Source organism: Odocoileus virginianus, chromosome 8 (assembly GCF_023699985.2).
Source record: "Odocoileus virginianus isolate 20LAN1187 ecotype Illinois chromosome 8, Ovbor_1.2, whole genome shotgun sequence".
In the NCBI taxonomy this organism is placed as follows: domain Eukaryota; kingdom Metazoa; phylum Chordata; class Mammalia; order Artiodactyla; family Cervidae; genus Odocoileus; species Odocoileus virginianus.
Genome location: NC_069681.1, coordinates 21,422,490 through 21,443,186, shown reverse-complemented (window position 1 = coordinate 21,443,186; position 20,697 = coordinate 21,422,490). Strand labels below are relative to the sequence as shown.

Here is a 20,697-nt window from a genome sequence, read left to right as displayed (position 1 = left end):
GGTTCTAATTTGTTTAAAAAAACAAAGTGAATGTAAAGCAACTGTGCACTTTTGCAAAACTTAGCTTGATAACTGCATTTACATCTTGACGTATTGCTGGTATGTCACTGCATGGAATTTCAAAACCATTTCCTTTTAACTAAAACCAAAAACCACACACAACCATGATCTGGTTACTGGTACACAGTCCTTTAAAAAGGCTCAGAGTCCTGACAATTTATCGCTATTGATTGCTTCACTACACTTTTATTTAAAAATATCCCCCCTTTCTAGCTTTCTTCTGTTAAAAAAAAAAATGTGGGTTTTTCATTAACTCAAAAGCATATTAAAGAAAGCAGTGTAGCCTAAGAAATTCTTTTGAAAACTTTGGTGAAATTCTTGTAACTTTTCTTTATATCTAGGGTAATGAAATAATTCTCAACATTTAGTAGAGTACTGTTTAGAGATTTAAAAGTTTATGGATCTAGAATCTGCTGACATGGGACTGCGAAAAAATATTTTGTTTTCTTGTGTATGTTTAAAACAGAACTTTCAATTGGTCACCCAGTGCAGACAGTGAGAAACAAAGGCTGCTTCTAGTCAAGGAAACAGGGACTCTTGGTAACTTTAAGCCATCGTATCATTTGACCCCAGATGGTCTGATTTTCCAGTTCAGAATCTTTTTTTCCCTAAAAATTTCCTCAGCCTTGCAAGTCCCCCCCGCCCCGGCCCCAGCCCCGCCAACTGTAATTGATAACTTGTAAATATGTGTAAAAGAAAGTATTTGCTCTTAATGCATAGCTGGTCAGTAAATTCAAGTAGCATGTAATATGTTTAACACTGGAGTCAAAATAAGCTTTTAAATATGAATGGTATATTTTGGACAAATTTTGGTGGTATACTGTGATAATATACATGAGAATTTTTTAATGTGGAAGGAAAAGTCATATTTTGGATTGCAGGGTTCTAACTATAACCAGCCTCTGAGAACCACATCCTAGGCCTTCTCTGTGCAGTGGAGTGTCATGTTTTGGACGCGGGGTGGGTGCTGAAACCTGTAGAGTTCAGGGTTTCCACCTTGTCTGGAGTTTCACTTTTACCAAATCCCCTGCTCTGTCCTTTATTGCCACAACCTCTGTTACTGATTGTAAATCCCTGCATTCCTTCTTAGACATAAAACGATGCACCTTTGGATTGGATTATCACTATGATAAAGTTATTTATTAAATATTTTTTGTTGTTTAAAACAGTATTGCTTGAGAGAATTATGTAAAAAAAGGCATTAGATAGCTTATCTGAGAAAGTGCATGAATAATTTGATACAGTCACTAGAAAGAAAAACAATTGTGTGTTAATAACTTGTCTCTTCTAGGTATACCTTAGATGAGTTTGGAACAGCCAGAAGAAGTACAGTGGTTCGTGGATTCATTGATGCTCTTACAAGAGGGGGCCCAGGAGGTACCCCTAGACCCATTGAAATGCACTCCCATGACCCTTTGAGGTATAGTAGCAGACAGTATTGGGGTATTCAGTGTTTTTCTGAAGGAAATCTTCACTAACGTTTAGTTTTTTCATTAGATACGTAGGAGATATGTTGGCTTGGCTCCATCAAGCTACTGCTTCTGAAAAAGAACACCTTGAAGCTCTTTTGAAGCATGTAACTACACAAGGTGGGTCACCCGGCAGTTCCTGCTCATCTGAGATGTAGCACATCACGCAGAACATTTCTGTTGCTGTTCTCGTTGCTGTTTTCTTCATGGAGATAACCTCTTCACACTAGGTGATTCAGTAAGCGTCCATTAGTCAGTCTTTCTCTAGTTTCCCATTTTCCCGCTGATTCTTCTCCATCACTTTGATTTTGTGACACAGCTGATGGCATTTCTATACTGGGCCTTTGGGGCCTTCCCTAGTAAACCAGGACCCCTCTGCTCCCCTCTCCAGGTGTCTCTGGAGTGCCTGATGGACGTTGTTTCAGATCTTGTATGGCGCTGTCCTCTAAAGGCAAAAGGGGATGTCGTCTCCGTTTTGTCTACACACACACAGGCTCGGGGACTTTTCTTAAGGTCATGAAGCTCCTGCTTCTTTCTTTTCTGTTAATTCTACTCAGCCCCTTTTTTCATTCTCATGTGACTGTTTCAGAATTGTTTTGTGATAGAAGGGGTCAGTGGATAATTAAGATGTTCTGGATTTGATAGGAAGGGAAGGGACGTGTTGTGGGGGGTGTCACTTACCTGTCTTGCATGGTGTGGCCCCACATCATGCTGGTTCATCAGGTCATCTTCCAGGAGAGGCCGGTGTGCAAATGGGTGCAAGACTCAACCTCCTCATTAATACTGAGACTAGATTCAGCATCTGTGATAGATTGGCACGCAGTCTGCACTGTTAAAGTTGTTTTCTGTTATCCTAATAACCCCGTTTAGAAGAATTTATTCCCTCAAAGCTGTTAGTAGAGTATACATTGAGAGGCCACATTAAGAGGCAGGAAGAAAATAATTGGAGTTAGAAATGGGTTCTTCTGTGGGAATGGCATGAATTCTTCTAAACTTCAGTTTCTCCATCTGTGAAAATGAAGGTGGTTACAAGCTGTACGTGTCCAAGTACACGGTACAGACCTTGATAAGTGGTCAGAAATTAGTAAATGTCAGTTTTTCCATTAAATTGTAAGGTGTGTTTTCCATCTTATACCTGCAGTTTGCGCGCTTAGTACATCTGCCTAGAATAAGGAGTTTGTGGAACAGAGCCTAATACATCTACTCATCACCTCCTTCAGTTAATTAATTTCACAGTCTTTTTTCATTAATCAGCAGTCAAATGAATTGATAGAGCTTTAGGTTCAGATATTAATATAGTTAGTAATGTCCTAAAAGATACTGAACTTAATAAAATACCATTAATGGTTATTTTAAATGTTTATCATTAATGCCATTAATCACAGGTATTAGTGTTTGTTGATTTTTTGTACTTCTGTGAAGCAGTGCAATATGAAAAAAATTTCATTTATGTTATAATTAACCGTAGGTGTTGAAGAAAATATTCAAGAAGTTGTTGGCCATATCACTGAGGGTGTGTGCAGGCCTCTAAAGGTAAAATACTTTGTATACATTATATAAAATATTTTATATATGTTATATGGTTAAATTGTTGCCTTATTTGGAGTTTAAAGAAATAGCAACTTGACTTCAAGCTGTAATTTTGTCAAATTAACACATTAATGTCGGATAATAAAATGCATTTTAAAATAATCATTGCCAATTTTCTATGCAAGGTTTTTGTATACTATTACATGTATTTATAATGTAAAATATTTTAGCAGATCATATTCATTGGTATTACGACATACTCCAAAATCTAAATGCTTTCAAAAATGTTTATTGAACATCTCCTGCAAATGTATTATTCTGCTAAGTGCTGCAGATATGTAAAAGGACTAGAAAATACAATGTCTGTGTTTTGAATCTAATTAGAAAACAAGAAGACATAATGTTATCTGCAGCTTAAGCATAGATGTAGTGTAATATATAAGTAAGCACATTCAGTGTAGTTTAAATTGTATTTGTTAGTTAGGGAAAGATTAGTGAAGGATGGATTTTAATTAGAAAGATTCCCAGTAGTTAATCTTGAGCATTTCAAGTTAATTTTGAACTAGATCTGAGATGCTGCCTTGGTAGTATTATAATTAGACAAATACGTTGGAGCCAACTCAAGATCCACCTGCTTTCCTGTTCTCTAATTAATATTAAAAGAAACTTGGTTTAGTTGTTTAAAGGTAAAACTGTTTTCATTTTCTCCCCATACTATCGGTTCACAGCTGCTGCTGCTGCTGACACTTCAGTCAGAGCTGTACCTTTTTACTGATGATTTTAGGCGTGTAACCGCTGCTTTGCCGTTTAGTGCTGAGCTAAACTCCATTGTGTGCTGGTTAAAAAACCTCACGATGATCTCACTGTATTGATTATTTCTGATAGCAATTGTCTTGAGCCAAATTCTATAGGTAATAGATCGTTTGTTCATAGAGTATATCTCTGTTAAATTTTTTGTGTTTTATCATCCTCTGATGTAATACTCAGATATTACTTATTTAGAAGGAAGTTTGTGATTTCTGTAATCATGAAATTTAATCTCTTTAATGCTGTTCACACCACATGTGATTAATGAAAAAAATGTTACACTTTTAATTTTTTGTCACATATTTTAATAGGTTCGAATTGAACAAGTAATAGTTGCTGAACCTGGGGCAGTTTTATTATATAAAATTTCTAACCTCCTCAAATTTTACCACCACACAATCAGGTAAGTGGAATGGTTAAATGTGCTTATTAAATCCCATGTCATACTTCATCTCAGTTAGAACACAGTGTAGTATTTGTGTGTGTGTGTATTCTATTTGTCGACTAAGAATAAACTGGTAGAACCTCCACACCATGTGAGTCATTATTTGTGTATTATACATGATGTAGTTTGAGGTTCGTTATTTCCTTTTCCCTTTCTTTTCCAGGCGTAACTGTACACACACAAACACAGATTTTTTACACACAGCTTATGTAGCAGTATAAGTCTATAATAGAAGTATTTTTTGAGTCCTTCTGTATTTGAGATCCATGGCACTTAAAGCAAGTCTAATATTATACTCAGAACAGGGCATAATTAGTAAAATGTCCTATTCTGGATGTAAATAACATAAATTCGTCTTTAACATTTAGTTTTCCATTAGTGGTAAAACAGAACCATAGCTTTATCTTCTCTAAGTAATATTAATAGCTATCTTATCTTCTCTAAATTAAAGTGACTTTATCTGATTAGGAACCACTTGTCTTATCTAGGAACCACTTGTCTTATCTAAAATATAATCTTTGACTCCAAAATTTGCATTCATTTTCACCATGCATATATCTTTTGACAGCATACGTACACTTGAGCCCTATTGTAAATGTCACTCACTGTAAGACCATGTTATATGTGAGTTGTGGTAAAACAATGGTGTTCCAAGCTATATTTTTGATAGTCTATTAAAAATTTTAGATGACTTTTTACAAGCATGCCAGTATCAGGAATAGAAGAATCACTTTCAGTACATGAATAGGAGAATAAAATTGGAAATTGTTTTATATACATGGTTGTGTTACATTCTGCAAAAAATGAGAAACCCCACTGGACAAGTCTAAGAAATATCCTTGTAGAAAATTGAGAATTATAGGATGTACAGTAGTTATTTTAAAATGTTGCCAAATTTTTCATAATTAGTTTAAATATACTTTTTTGGCAGCTGTATAATCATAATACTTTATAATTTGCAGATGTGTTACTGATACAACATAAGTTTTAATTAAAAAAGCTCAGTATTAATAATATTTTCTCCATAGAGCTACTGATGGAATGACTTCCTTTAAATTAAAATCAGATTTTCTTAGATAATCAAAACATACATTTGCTGTAATAGCAGAAAAATAGCCACATGGATTTGCATGCTATAAGGGTTTAGTCTAATCCACTGCTTTTCTAAGAGATTATGAGATATTGAAAACACTGTAGTTTGCTTTCATTTGTTCGTCACCTAACCTAAAAGAAAAAAAAAAACTCATTTCTGTATGAAACTAGAGTAATTGTTTTAATTCACAGGTTATATTCTATATAAAAACTTTTATTTAAATCTGGATCTTTTAAAAGAATTCTACCCAGTTATAGAGCTAAATTGTTTAGGCCTGCTTTGCAACCAGAAATCTTCTTTGCTTTTAGTGGCATTATTGGAAATAGTGCAACTACATTGTTGACTACCATTGAAGAAATGCATGTGCTGAGCAAAAAAATATTCTTCAGCAGCTTAAGTCTTCATGCCAGTAAGTTAATGGACAAGGTATGTTTGAAAAATGCAGTTCTTATACTGTGTGAGTCTTTCACATTTAAAAATGCTGTTTTATTGTTTTTACACTGGTGAGTTTTTTTCCCATTTCATTTAGTGTTCTCTTGAGTTCTTCCTATGAACAAGAAAATTCATTTTGGGGTGGCTTACTGGATGTAGGCTTAAAGTCTGTTCCTGGAGCAGTATAACATCGAGTCATAGTTGGAAGTAGAATCTCAAAGCCCTAGTTTTACTACCATTTTTCAATAACCCACAATTTGTAATTAAAGCAGATTTTCTATATTTAATAGGTCAGGACTAAAATGACATACAGATTGAAAAACTGGAACTTTAAGTAAATACTTTTTCTAAACAGCTGGCATATATTTTTACACTGGTGGTCTAGCTTTTTCCTAACGGAATTTATATTCCTTTGAGTTACATACTGCAATTATGAAGCAAGATAATAAAATATTCCATAAAAGCAAAGAAAAAAAACGAAATAACAAAAACCTGCAAGAGTTCTGTGAGAGCTAGTATTTTACATTGAGCATTGTGTTGTGCAAAAGTAAATTGGTGAGACTTTAAGGAATGGGTTTATAACCGTCAGATCCTTCTTTGTCTTTGTTTCATTATTAAGGACTCAGGTTTTTCAGGGATGTATCACAATCACCATTTTTGTTTTAAATTATGCTGCTCTGTCCAATATCCTAGTTATATTAGACACAGGTTTGTAGTATGGTGTTGAGCAGTCAGTAGCAATCCAGTTCAGAGGCCCTGGATTTTACATTCCTAAGCTCAGGGAAACCTTAAGAGTCTACTGTCTGACCCTAACACAGGTTTCAGATTTTCTGGAAAAGCAGCATGCATTCGTGGAGATGAAGTATTTCACGTATGTGTTTTCCTGTATCACCAGAAGTTTAGTAACAGGCAGTCAGTTCTTGTTTTAGATACAGTTATATAAGTTATTATTTAGACACAATTTTTCTAAAATCATTTCATCCATGATACAAACTTTGAATGTTGCTTTCTAATGAGAGCACAAGAGCAAACAGTGAAGATCTGTTGGTCTCAGATTACTCTTCCATTCATGGAAAATAGTCTGATAAATCAGTGCTTACTGTAGAATCATGTGTTTTATGGAAGATGTACGCAGTGTGCTATGCTAGCACATGAAGGAGAGATTAATTTAGCTCAGTCACTTAGTCATGTCCAACTCTTGGACTGCACAGACTATAGCACGCCAGGCCTCCCTGTCCATCACCAACTCGGAGCTTGCTCAAACTCATGTCCATTGGGTTGGTGATGCCATCCAACTATCTCATCCTCTGTCGTCCCCTTCTTCTCCTGCCTTCAGTCTTTCCCAGCATCAGGGTTTTTTCCCAATGAGTCAGTTCTTCGCATCAGGTGGCCAGAGTATTGGAGTTTCAGCTTCAGCATCAGTGCTTTCAATGAATATTCAGGACTGATTTCTTTCAGGATTGACTAGTTTGATCTCTTTAAGGTCCAAGGGATTCTCAAGAGTCTTCTGCAACAGCACAGTTTAAAAGCATCAATTCTTCGGCACTCAGCTTTCTTTCCAGTCCAACTCTCACATCCATACGTGACTACTGGAAAAACCAAAGCTTTGACGAGATGGACCTTTGTTGTCAAAGTAATGTCTCTGCTTTTTAATATACTGTCTAGGTTTATCATAGCTTTCCTATAATAGCTTTTAATTAAAAGGAGCAAGCATCTTTTAATTTCATGGCTGCAGTCCCCATCTGCAGTGATTTTGGAGCCTCCAAAAAATAAAGGTCTCTCATAGTTTCCATTGTTTTCCCATCTATTTGCTGTGAAATGATGGGACTGGATGCCATGATCTTAGTTTTTTGAATGCTGAGTTTTAAGCCAACGTTTTAACTCTCCTCTTTCACTTTCATCAAGAGGCTCTTTAGTTCCTCTTCGTTTTCTGCCATAAGGGTGGTGTCATCTGCATACCTGAGATTATTGATATTTCTCCCTGCAATATTGATTCTAGCTTGTGCTTCATCCAGCCCAGCATTTCACATGATATACTCTGCATGTAAGTTAAATAAGCAGGGTGACAATATACAGCCTTGATGTACCCCCTTTCCTGATTTGGAATCAGTCTGTTGTTCCATGTCCAGTACTAACTGTTGCTTCTTGGCTTGCATACAGATTTCTCAGGAGGCATGTAAGATGGTCTGGTATTCCCATCTCTTTTAGAATTTTCCACAGTTTGTTGTGATCCACACAGTCAAAGGCTTTGGCATAGTCAATAAAGCAGAAATAGATGTTTTTCTGGAACTCTCTTGCTTTTTTGATGATCCAACAGATGTTGGCAATTTAATCTCTGGTTCCTCTGCCTTTTCTAAATCTGGCTTGAACATCTGGAAGTTCACAGTTCATGTACTGTTGAAGCCTGGCTTGGAGAATTTTGAGCATTACTTTGCTAGCGTGTGAAATAAGTACAGTTGTACATTTGTTTGAACATTCTTTAGCTTTGTCTTTCTTTGGGATTGGATTGAAAACTGACTTTCTCCAGTCCTGTGGCCACTGCTGAGTTTTCTAAATTTGCTGACACATTGAGTGCAGCACTTTCATAGCATCATCTTTTAGGACTTGAAAGAGCTAAATTGGAATTCCATTACTTCCACTATCTTTATTCATAGTGAGGCTTCCTAAGGCCCATGTGACTTCACGTTCCAGGATGTCTGGCTCTAGGTGAGTGATCACACCATCATGGTTATCTGGGTCATGAAGATCTTTTTTGTATGGTGGTTCTATGTATTCTTGCCATCTCTTTTTAATATCTTCTGCTTCTGTTAGATCCATACCACTTCTGTCCTTTATTGTGCCTGTCTTGCTTGAAATGTTCCCTTGGTCTCTCTCATTTTCTTGAAGAGATCTCTGGTCTTTCCCATTCTGTGTATTCCTCTATTTCTTTGCATTGATCACGAGGAAGGCTTTCTTACCTCTCTTTGCTAGTCCTTGGAACTCTGCATTCAAATGGATATATCTTTCCTTTTCTCCTTTGCCTTTAGAGGAGGAGTATATGTGTCCATAATAATATACAGAGGGGGAGCTTTCCAGAGAGGGAGTTACAAGAGTTGAACTTTGAAGGACGTAGGGGATTAGATAGGTGAAAAGGAGGGTGGGTAGAGGTCATCCTAAATACAGGAAACAAAAAGAATATGTAACTCTTTGTTTAAGAGACAGGATGGAATGTAGACAGAGAGGTGACTGCAGACAGGGTGGTGAAGGGATTATCATTGAAGTAGTTTTTATGAAAATACATACTCTAAGGGAAGAGCCATAAGGGGATAGATTCTTGAAGGGTAAAGGTAAGTCTTCAAAAGTTGGTTTCTGATAGAATGTGGTTAAATCAGAGGAAAGAGTTCTAAAATAGTTCCCAAGTTCCCAACCTGGGAATATTGATACTAATTGCAAGTATCTGGAATAAAGAGAAAGTGCAAAATCTAGGGAATAAGATGACGATATTATCTAAATTAGACAAGACACACGTGGGGTATCCTTCTATGGTCAGTCTCACCCAGCAGGGAGCCGTGCATTTGGGTTTATGGGGTTTTGTGTGTAAAGAGCTGAATCCATGGTTTGTATGAGGTCACCAGGAATCATGTTTAATGGGAGTAGGGCTTCTAGGACACAGTCTTGAGAAACAGTGACATTTAAGAGAAGAAGGTAAGCCCAGCGATGGTGGGATTCTGAAGAAGCTTGGAGAGGCAGGAGAGAAATGAGAAAAGGATTTTATCAGAAAAGCCAGGAGAATAGAGGTGAAAGCATGGTTGGTGGCACATACTATAGGAAGAGTTCTATTAAAAAAGAGACAGCACGTTTTGTTATCTTTGTCAATATGTAGGTGATACATGACTTACTGAGGACAATTTTATTCATGTGGTGGGGGCAAGAGCCAGATTGCAATATGGGAAAAGTACACAAGCATATTACCCAAAGCTTTACTAATTGGAAAACATAGGAACTAAGAAAAACTAAAAGTAAAATGTAGGAGGCATTCTTATTGTGAAATCTGAAAAGAATAATAAAGCAGAATGGTAAAAGGAAAAATGAAAGTACATTTCTACAATCAATTAGAAAACAGAAAAACAAAATTGATTATTTGTTGAAAAGATCAACAAAATTGACAACCTTCTAGCAATTCTTTAAGCAGTGACAAAATTTAAAATTATAATATCAGAATTGGAGGTAACAACCAAAGAGGAGGATTAAAACTTATTAGATATTTAATTGTTGAGGGAAAATATTAGTAAACGAGGAAGTAGAGTACTTCCTTTACCATATAAAGATTAATAAAATGAACAGCCAATATGATTAACATAGAAGAACTAGTATTAATATTTCTAAGTCAAACAAGAAAACTTGCCAAGAACTGCTTATTTAAATACCAGTCCAGATAAAGCAATGAGAGAGACAAACATTTTAAAGGAAGAAATAGGGGATTATTTGTGAGTGCTCTGATTGTACTTCAAAAACCCAAGAAATACAATTGATGACAAGATCAATATACAAGGATAAATAATTTTCGGGGAATTTGGCAATGTAGAAATCTGGCAACCAGGGAATTTGGCAACCAGGAATCTGTCTTTACACCTTAGACAACTGCACTAGCAGAATTTGTCTAGTGTAACTCTTTCAGAACTCTGGAGTCTATTGAAGAATTGCACGTTCTAGGGGAAGGCTTGAACTGTAAATTGCAGTCAGTTTTGGTCAGCTTCAACTCTTAGCACGCTTGCAGCTGCCCATCTCCCACCCCCAGGGCTGTGGTGGCAGCTGTGCACTTTTGTTCCCTGAGTGCCTTGCACACAGCTTGTCGAGCCAGGGTGGACAAAAAGGACCCTGGCCTCCGTACCTCTGGGATCTGTGCTGTCATCCCAGAGTTGTGAAGAGGAGGGTGGCCACTGTTTCTACACCTCCGTGTTGTGACGGACACCTCCTCCTAAATTAGTCAGTTGGCTAAATTGACTTCCTGGTGATTTCAAAGGTTAGTGCATTTTTTCTACCCCCCTTAATATTTTTTCTTTTACCCATGATGGGAGTCAGACATTAAAAACATTCAAAAGCAACTGTACATACAAGGAAAAGTAAGAAGTAACCACATGTTCAGGGGAAGGAGCAGGCTCAGAAAGACCTGAGAACTTTGGTTTACACCACAGCCTGATCCTTGGCACAGAGAGAGCCTACAGCAAGTAAAAAAAAAAATAGTAACAAGAAATGGCACCCCCTGGAGAAGGGGGAGAATTTATTTCCAGGGTTAACAAATGCTGTTTTCAGCAAAAAATCACAAGGCACACAAACAGGGAAATGTGGCCCATTCAAAGAAAATACCTTCCTGCAAAAGACTGGATGGCACATCTACCAGCCAAAGACTTTAGAACAGGTATGTTAAACATGAGTCAAGAGAACAGTGTGTGGACAAAATGGAAATAACTGCCAGGAGTTAGAGAATCTCAAAAAGAAATTCTGGAGTTGAAAAGTATAATAACTAGCAAATCAAATGAAGTCCTTAGAAAAGATTATACGGCCTGACCAACTGGATTGCAGGGATAGTTCAACAAGTGAAAGTCAGTCATTATAATTACCACATGGATTGTTTTTTCAAGTCCTTTGCCCTTTTCCTACTAAGTTGTATCTTATTCTTGTTATTTTCTGATATTTTTATACATTATTAATATTAAGTGTCATATATTACAGATCTTTTCTCCGTGTCATCATTTACGTTTTGATTTTGCCTGTAGTATATTCTGATACATCCCTTTTAATGTTTACACAGTAAAATCTAACCTTTTTTTCCTCTATTTTTTCACCTTTGGGAACTTGCTATAAAATGTACCACTGCAAAATAAATGCTTAAAACTGAAAAAAAAAAAGTACTTCAAAAACTTTCCCACATCAAGAAAATATATATAGAATTTATTATATGCTAAAGTCAATATCTATTAGTGGGAAAGTGTTAGATTATTTAATAAATTTATATAAATGTGTGTTCTTAGATCTTTCTGTAATTTCACTTTTATGTTGAATTTTTAATCTACATAAAGTTTATTTTTGTCCATGCGGGGAAGGAAGGGTCACACTTATTTTTCTCAAATGGTTATCCATTTATTTTGTTTTATTTTCATTCAAAAAACCCACTAAGTTTTTAAATACTGTATTCCTCTTATAAAGTTAAAAGTTGCAGGAAAATACAATGGTTAATGAAAGGTAAATTTTAAGTGTGGCGTCTTCCAGCTAAATTCTAGAACAGAATAGGATAAAAACAGGGAAAGAAAGAATTGTAATTTGAATGTATTAAGTACCAATTAATACTGCAGCCTATGTGAGATTAGGTGAATGGGTTTTGACTTACTATTATTTATTGTTATTATCAATAATTATGCCCTGAAATGTTTTTCTTAGATATGAATTGGGTAATATTTAGGGATATTTTAACATTACGTTGAGATTGGAATATGATATTGTTTATAGCTCATGTGTTACTTATATGTACACAACCATTTCAGGTTTCTTTCAGAAAATCTTTCTCCAAATTTTAATGTTCCATATTTTATGTTAAGTATATTATCATCTTATTCTGCCTCTTATAAACCATTCATCTCTTCCAAGAAGATTATAGCCTTATTAGGAAAACACATATTGCAGAATGGTCTTCACTACCAAAGCACTCAGTTTTTGTTAATAGAATTTTAAAGTGGATTATAAAATTGTTAGGAAGAATAGCTTTTAAAATAAAGGTATAGCCAGAAACAGACTCTTTTATGATTCCTTCTTTGCTTTTAAAAAGACACATTTGGGAGCTACTTCTTTATCTGGTATGCTAAAGGAAAATTCAAGGACATTATTTTATTGAAAGATGTACCTTTTCCCTAACAAAGTGTTTGAAGCACTTCAGTAGTCAAGTATGTGTACTCCCTTGTTTATCAGGCTCTCCTGAAACATTCTAGCTGTGCATCTAGCAAAATCTAAAGGGTCCCCTAAAAGATACAATGTCATATCAGTTTTAGCTAGAGATACATTTTCTGAAAAGTTCTTTTCACTATAGTAATACAATACTAATTTAAAGGGTATGTTTTATCATAAATGAAACCCATATCAAATTAATAGTAAGCAGGGTTGATTTGCCTAGCACTCTGCAAAGAAAATCTAAATGGTCTTTTAATTTTGATTTAAATTGTTGGATATCACTCCTGTCTAGAATGTCTTTTTACTGTTCAAATTGTAGTTCTTGGAGGAGCAGCTTGGGCATCACCTCGGAGTTTATAAATTTAGCTGAGATGAAGAACCTCAGGCACCTGAGATTAAGATTCAGATCTGCTGAATCAGAATGTGCATTTAACCAGATTCCCTGGTCGTTTGTTTGCTTCTTAAAGTTTGAAAAGTGCTTTTTTAGAGGATTACTTCAAGTTTTACATTATTCCTTGCAGATTATTCTGCCAGGAAAAACAAAACAATGTTTTCAGCTAAAATGCTTTTTAAATTTTAAATAAAAGTATGTGAAAAAGTTGTAATTTTTTTTACATTTCAAACATTAACTTGCACTCTTAAATTTCTTTTGAATAATTTTACTGACTTAAAATTGTAATTCCATAAATAAGTAAGGTAAGAGGAAACTTTCAGAGGAAATGGTTGTGGTATAGAACGTGGTGATGGTTTCAATGTATGTCACTGAGAGGGGCCTCATGTGCCCACAGGGCCGGAAAGCCAAACTCGGACCGTGGGTGTTTGGAGCGAAGTAAGGGTTTATTTGCAGAGTGCCAAGCCAGGAGAAGGGGCAGCTAATGCTCAAAAGATGGAAATTCCTCGATGGCTTTCAGGAAGGGTTATTAAAGACAGGGTTAGGGGAAAGGATCTTAGGATATGTGACCAGTTTGTGGACCTTCTGATTGGTGATTGGTAATTGATCACCTTATTGGTGATAAGGTAACAGGGTGATGTTCTGGGAATCTTAACCTGCTGGTTCCAGCAGGGGTCTATGTGTTTGTGATCAGCATGTCATCACCGTTCTCTGCCCAGATGGGGGTCTTACTTTCTCCGGAACAACTCATAGTATGCATCGGATTGTTATCTGTATCTTTTCAGGAGGAACTAGAAATCCTGTGTTTGTTGTCCTAATCATAACCCGTTTGCTCCTGCTCTTCGGAACTCAGAAAAGGCGTAGGAGACTAAAACCTTCTGTTCCACAAACAGGAAATGGGGGACACAGAGGGGCTTTTGTACCTGGGAATGTCCTTTAGGGTCCTGCGTGGTTTCAGTCTCTCCTTTTCTTTGATACTCTTTAGTCCTGAGGAGAGCACGGGCAGGACAAGAAAGGGAGTCTGGTTTTAGATATGAGATTACTGATAAGCTCAGTGAGGGAACTCAGTTTTAGGGGACTTGGTTTCAAGTATACAGACCCTGAGCCTGTACATATTGAGCCACAGTATCTGAGACTGGGGCCTGACGGGGGGTGGTGACTCTCTGTTATAGTTGGGGAGGTGCTGATCTCTCTCTGAATTACTTTTTTCTTAAGGCTTGGGCTAAACAAGATAGGCCGTTTCAAATCCATGTGAAAATATAATCCTAAATTCAAAGACTACGAAGTCTTTCCTCACAGTTTTTTGTATTTTAAAAGCACAAATTCTATACCTCTGATATATTAATTCTGAGATAATCTAACAAAAACTTTTGTGTCACTTTCTGTGATTTTCATTAGTACAATAGAGAATAAACAATTGATAGATTTTGTAATGTGTCAGCCAGTGCTTTATGTCTTTCATATGAATGATTTTACTGTGAACTGGCATTTATTTAGACACTAAAATTTAGTAGAAAAATATAAGCCGTGTATAGATCTTCCTTTATTTTAGGTTGAACTCCCACCACCTGATCTTGGACCAAGCTCTGCCTTAAATCAGACGCTCGTGTTGCTGCGTGAAGTTCTGGCATCTCATGATTCTTCAGTCGTGCCATTAGATGCCCGTCAAGCTGACTTTGTGCAGGTGAGTTGTAAATTCACCCTTCAGCACTCTTATTGCTCCTCTAGTGTACATCCTGTTGAAATTCTGGCGTTTTGTAACCCATTTATCTTGATACCCCTTCTCAGTGTTTTTTCCTTCAAATATTAAACCATTTGCCATTAATTTAAAAAGTAATATATGTTCAGTGATGCTTGTTCTAAGAGTTACGATTTTTATACCATTTAATCTCTTTCATGTGTGCTTCTGTAAGTTGGTCCCCTCCTCTTTAGTTTGGCGTTCACTCTGAAGTGCCGTCAACGCAGACCTGTGTCACTGGTACGGAGATGAAGGATCTGTTTAATTCTATTTCTCATTTTAGGTTTTATCATGTGTCTTGGATCCTCTCCTCCAGATGTGTACTGTATCAGCCAGCCATTTGGGCACAGCTGACATGGCCACTTTCATGGTCAATTCACTATATATGATGAAGACGACATTAGCTCTCTTTGAATTCACTGACAGACGTCTGGAAATGCTGCAGTTCCAGGTTAATTTTGCCATAACATGACTGCTCACTGTGATGAAATCTTTTTCCATACATGATCTCAGTTACTGGCTGTAAGCCAACTTCAGTGACCTGATTTCTCTGAATCCCTTGTTATAGTCTGATAATACCTACCTTCCCCCCAGGCATATTCAGTATTTTAGTTTTGGGAGAAGCCAGGGTATGTAATGAGTAGGATATTTTATTCAAATCATAGTACATGGTGGTAGAATGGAGCTTTTCTGACTAATTTGAACTGTTATCCTGTATGCAGATTTCAGTTTCCGAACTGTGAATAGCGTGCTATATTTTTCGAGCTGCGGAGCTTGTGCGGAAGGTGTTGCAAAGGACAGATACATTTTTATCTATGTGTAAATCAGTGTTAGGCACAACATTACAATTTGTTAAACCAACCATGCTAGTCCTTAAGCCAAATGGTCTCACTTAAGAGTCACAACAATGCCATTTATAAAATTTACCAGACACTTGACTTCTGAGTTTGAAATAGTGATTTGGTAGATAAAAATGTTTAAAAAAAACCAACAAAACTCTGAATCTTCTTTATTATCACAAGAATATAAACAGTTGGCAATGGCTGCAGTAAAAATGTATTGTTTTTGGTTTTTCCAAGGAATTAGTTTTGAGACCTCTAAATTCATGATATTTCCTGCTGTCAAATCCTTTCTTTTTTCTTCTCTCTCTCTCTTTTTTTTTTTTTACAAAATATGAAGTATGATTAATTTTTCTTTCTTCCCGAATTGTTTATGTATAATTAGTAAAAATCTTTTTAAAAAATTCATTGGTTTTTAATGTATTTATCACTAATTCAACCCCAAACTGCCGTTTGTCTTAAATCTATTCCCGAAATGTGCAGATAGGTATCAGTTGTCCAACAATCTGTTTTATCACTAGCTATCCTTGTTTCTTAAATATCTCAGAGTTATTTTTGCATCCCCAGAGGACACACCCCACCATGTAAGTGCTTATTAGGTCTACATCATGCTTGCTGTTGGGCTGGTGGTGCTGGTCTCATGGACCAGCCCAGAGTCAGTGTGGAAGGACTGGGCAATGGTGTGGCTGCTTGCTGGGCGGTGTGCTCCTGCAGTAATGGTTTTCCTTGTTTATTAAAGGATTCTTGATTTTCAGATATCTTCTATCAATAGCCTGGTAATTTTCTTCCATTCTTAAACTTCTTCCAGTGTTCTAAGTAAGAAATCCAGGCTAGTCTGATTCTCTTTAGTTTTGCAATAAACCTATTTTATTCGTGTGGAAGCTTATAAGGATTTTCCTTTGAGTTCAGATATTTCCTCAGGATATTTTTTAGTATGTCTCTTTTTTTGTTACTTCCATTTTGGACTTTGCAGAGCCATTTCAGTCTGGAGATTCAACCTTTTTTTTTTTTTTTGCTCAAGAAAGTTTTCTGTTATCTTTAATTAATTATCACTTCTCCATCTGTTACTTTTTATATTCTGAATATAAAAAGCTTCTGTCCTTAGTTGGCTTTATCTCCTGAATTTGTCTTTTAATTTCTGTTTAAACCTCTTCACTTTAATATATTTCTTTGATATTTATTCTGTATTACTATTCTTCCATTTTTCTTTCAGACACAAATTTGGTTCTTAGTGGTAACTCTTTCATTCAATATTTATATTTGCAATCTTATTTTTCTTGGATTTTCAAAGAGACTAGTAACTAGTAAGTAAAGTTTCTAAGGTTCTAATTGTACTTTCTTGAGCATTCACTTGAAAAAAATTAAAGTGCCCTGTGTCTTTCAACATACATGTGTTAGTTGCTCAGTCATGTGACTTTTTACAACTCCATGGGCTGTATCCCACCAGGCCCCTCTGTCCATGGAATTTTCCAGGTACTGGAGTGGGTTACCATTCCCTTCTCCAGGATATCTTCCCAACCTCGGGATCGAAGCCGGGTGTCCTGCATTGCAGGTGGGTTGTTTGCTGTCTGAGCTACCTGTGTTACCACAAGAAAAGGCATTTGTCTCCATTACTCTGGTGGCTTTCCTCTTAGAACCTATCACTTGTTTTAAACCAGTTGTAAGTTTTTAAGGGGAGGGCCTCAGATACTGTAGAGGCTTGGACAATGGCAAGCATCCAGGTGGGAACATCATCTGTTAATGGTGAACTGTGTCAGTGGTAAACAGGTTGATAGCAGGGAGAGCTCCAGGCTTTCAGACCTGTACTGGTAAAGGGAAGGAATTCCCTTCCTGGAAATTTGTCATCCCACCAGGCAGTCTCCTCCTGTGACTTCTGCCCCCATTGCTTGTAGGTAGCTTCCCCAAGAACAGCACAAAGCAGGTGAGCACATACAACTCGCATCTGCCAGCATAGTCTTTGTAGGCAGCCTGCACCTGACGTCTCTGACTAGTCTGCTGCTGGGTCCTCAACCATCCCCTAGTTGTCCCAGGTCTGCTTTCTTCAGGAGAACTTAGAGCTTCAGCCCCTGTGGGATGTCCTCCGGGCCTCTCCAGATGGCATGTCTGATTGGCTGAGTCAGTCCAGTAAGTTGAGAGCATGAGGCAGTGTGGATGTGAGGAACAAGTCCTCATCCTCCCGGAACTCTTCCCAAGTATTTTATTTTACGTTGTTGTTGACGAGTAGTTTTTGTTTGTTTGCGTCATACCAGCTTTTAAAAGAGCTAAGAAGCAACTCAGATTTTTTTGACTAGTGGCTAGTCCTGGAATCCTCAAAAAAGACTTTCTTCCCATTTGTGAGAAGACTTCCTCTTTGAGGAAGGAACCGTCTTTGTATAAGAGCAGTCCCTGCGCCTCAGCAAGGAGCGCGATGGAGAGCTGAGAGTCCAGGCTCGTCTCCTACTCTCATCAGTCCTCTTCTTCTTTAAAATGTTTTCTTTTACCTGTGTTTTATTTTAGATTGAAGCACATTTGGACACACTTATAAACGAGCAAGCTTCTTACGTTTTAACCAGAGCAGGCTTGAGTTATATCTATAACACGGTACAGCAACATAAAGCTGAACAGGTAAGCACGTGGCTGTTTCTGACTAGAGAGAAACACTGATTTAGACTGTGTCTTCTAGAGCTAGACTCATTAGAATCTTGGCTCTGCCACTTAATCGCAATTTCTCACTGGGAAAGTGACTTGTCTCTGTTTCCTCATTTGTAAATTGAGGGTACTAATATCTGTAACATAGGGTTATTCTGATGATTAAGTGAGATAACGCCTGTGTAGTGCTCAAATGACTACCTGAAATATAGTAGAGTGTGGGGAGGGAGGTGGGAAGGGGGGTTCAGGATGGGGAACACATGTAAAGCCATGGCTGTTTCATATCAATGTATGACAAAAACCACTGCAATATTGTAAAGTAATTAACCTCCAACTAATATAAATAAATGAAAAAAAAAAATAGTAAAGTGTCCCCAAATGTTAACTGTCCTTTTCACTATAGATGGTAATACAATGGTAAATTTTTCAGAGTCCTTTATCACCATCAACTAACTGAATGCATAGATTACTATATATAAATAGCAGTCATTCCCCCCTTTAATTTAGCAGATCATGGTCTATTATTTGGAAAGGTAAATACTTCTGGGGCTAGCATCTGATCTTGTTCAGTTATGGAACTCCAGTAGAATTAGAACACAGAGTGGGAGAGAAGCCTAGGAAACCATGTAAGCATCTTTCTTGAAAAAGCAAAAAGCTCTTTTAAATAATATTAAGATGAAAAATATTTTATAGCCCAGGAACTCTTTTAAGTGACACTCTCAAAGATCACAGGTTTGAATTTTTTCTTTCGATAAGGTAATAGGCAAGTTTCCACCAGAAGGAGCTAATTCTGCTACCTTTTTTATACTGTCTAAAATTGTCAAAGTGAGACTCTTAAGATGCCTATGTCTCACTGCCGTTTCTCAGTACTCAACTGCCCTTTTTTCTTGCTTATGATCAAATCTGAAGTATCCTGCTATTTCATTGTTCGTAAACATATGTGCTCCTCACTCCGAGACATATTACTGAGGACCTTCACGCTAGTTATACAAAAAGTAACAGATCATAGTCCCTCTTTTAATTGAGGTTGAAGATAGGACGTTCTTTGGAAATAAGCTAAATTTTCAAATTTGGGAAGTCTCCTAATGGACTGTATTTCATAAGTGAACTGTAACATATAGCACCTGTTTTCATCTTGTTTTTGGCCTTTTGTTCCTTAAGGGCCCTTTAGCCAATTTGCCCAACCTAGATTCTGTGGCGCTGAAGGCTGCAATGGTAAGTACACGAATAAGCGTGTCAGTATACGTTTCCTTATGGAATGTTATTCTTACTCTTTCCCATGTGATGATTGTCTGTATTCACAACTGGGTCCAGTCATAATGATTGCACATATATTCCTTTAAAGAGGTCTGATCAAGACAGACATTGGTAGTAATATTTCACCATGCCCTAATAGTCTCATTATTCCTGTTTAGATTTTCTTCACTTTCAGAATTTTACTCCTAAGCTAATGAAGAAACAGGAATGACAACATGAAGAAGTGAGGCTATATATCATGAGAGACAACCACCAATAAGAGCTGCATTTATCACGCAACTAAATAAGTGTATAAAGAATACAGTTGTGAATTGTGATAATGCTGTGAATTAAATTATGCAGATCCAAAATCTCAGAGTCAGCCCCTTCATCCCATTTACTACTAACCAAATCGTGGTGATTTTGCTCTCTAATTTCCTCAGATATCTTCTTTTCTTTTCATTCCTGTTGCCCTTGTTGTCTGAGATGCTGCAGGAGCTTCCCGTTTGTTGCCTTGGATCTGCTTTGTACGACCTTGCCTTTGATTCTTTCTGCCTTGGCCAGAGTTAGCATCTTAAATTCAAATCAGATGATTTTCCCCCTTTTGTTATTTCCCTCTTTTAATGGTTTTGCTAATGCTTTTACAATAGAAATTAGAATCTGTTAGAAAAGCTTTCAAGTCCTACATGAACTGAGCTCTGGTAGCCATTCTTTCTCACCTAAGCCTTCATCCACACTGTCCCCACACTACGCACACACCTAACCTAATGTCAGTTCGTCTTCGAGATTTTACTTAAAATGTCCTTTGCTCAGAGACGCTTTTGCCAAACACAAAGATTAGATCTGTGTCCTCCTGATGGATGCTTTTATAGTATTGGTACCTTGGTTTTTCCTTTATTTACATTTGTTTACTACCTCTCTCACTAGACCATGAGCTCTGTGAAGCTAAGGACTGTCTTTTTTTGCTCACCATTATATTTACATTATGTTATAAGGTACCTTAGCAATAACAGGTACTTGATGTATATTAATAATGAATAGATGAGTAAATGATTAACAGATACTCTGGATTTTAAAAAGTAAAGTAGACTTGAAATCTGATGACTTA

At 36.8% G+C, this 20,697-nt stretch overlaps 1 protein-coding gene across 4 annotated transcripts in view; it reads left to right on the top strand.

Annotated features, from left to right (window-relative positions):
• COG6 (component of oligomeric golgi complex 6) overlaps positions 1-20,697 on the top strand; it is a 51,851-nt gene that overhangs the window by 18,287 nt on the left and 12,867 nt on the right. For 2 of the 4 annotated variants that reach the window (XM_020877167.2, XM_070471308.1), the window contains 9 exons: positions 1,352-1,480; positions 1,558-1,649; positions 2,998-3,062; positions 4,178-4,269; positions 5,713-5,830; positions 14,701-14,832; positions 15,170-15,337; positions 18,222-18,329; positions 19,515-19,568. In XM_020877167.2, the coding sequence (XP_020732826.2) occupies positions 1,352-1,480; positions 1,558-1,649; positions 2,998-3,062; positions 4,178-4,269; positions 5,713-5,830; positions 14,701-14,832; positions 15,170-15,337; positions 18,222-18,329; positions 19,515-19,568 (958 nt within the window). The remainder of the gene's footprint in view (positions 1-1,351; positions 1,481-1,557; positions 1,650-2,997; positions 3,063-4,177; positions 4,270-5,712; positions 5,831-14,700; positions 14,833-15,169; positions 15,338-18,221; positions 18,330-19,514; positions 19,569-20,697) is intronic. The other 2 variants (XM_020877170.2, XM_070471309.1) reach the window with 2 other exon arrangements.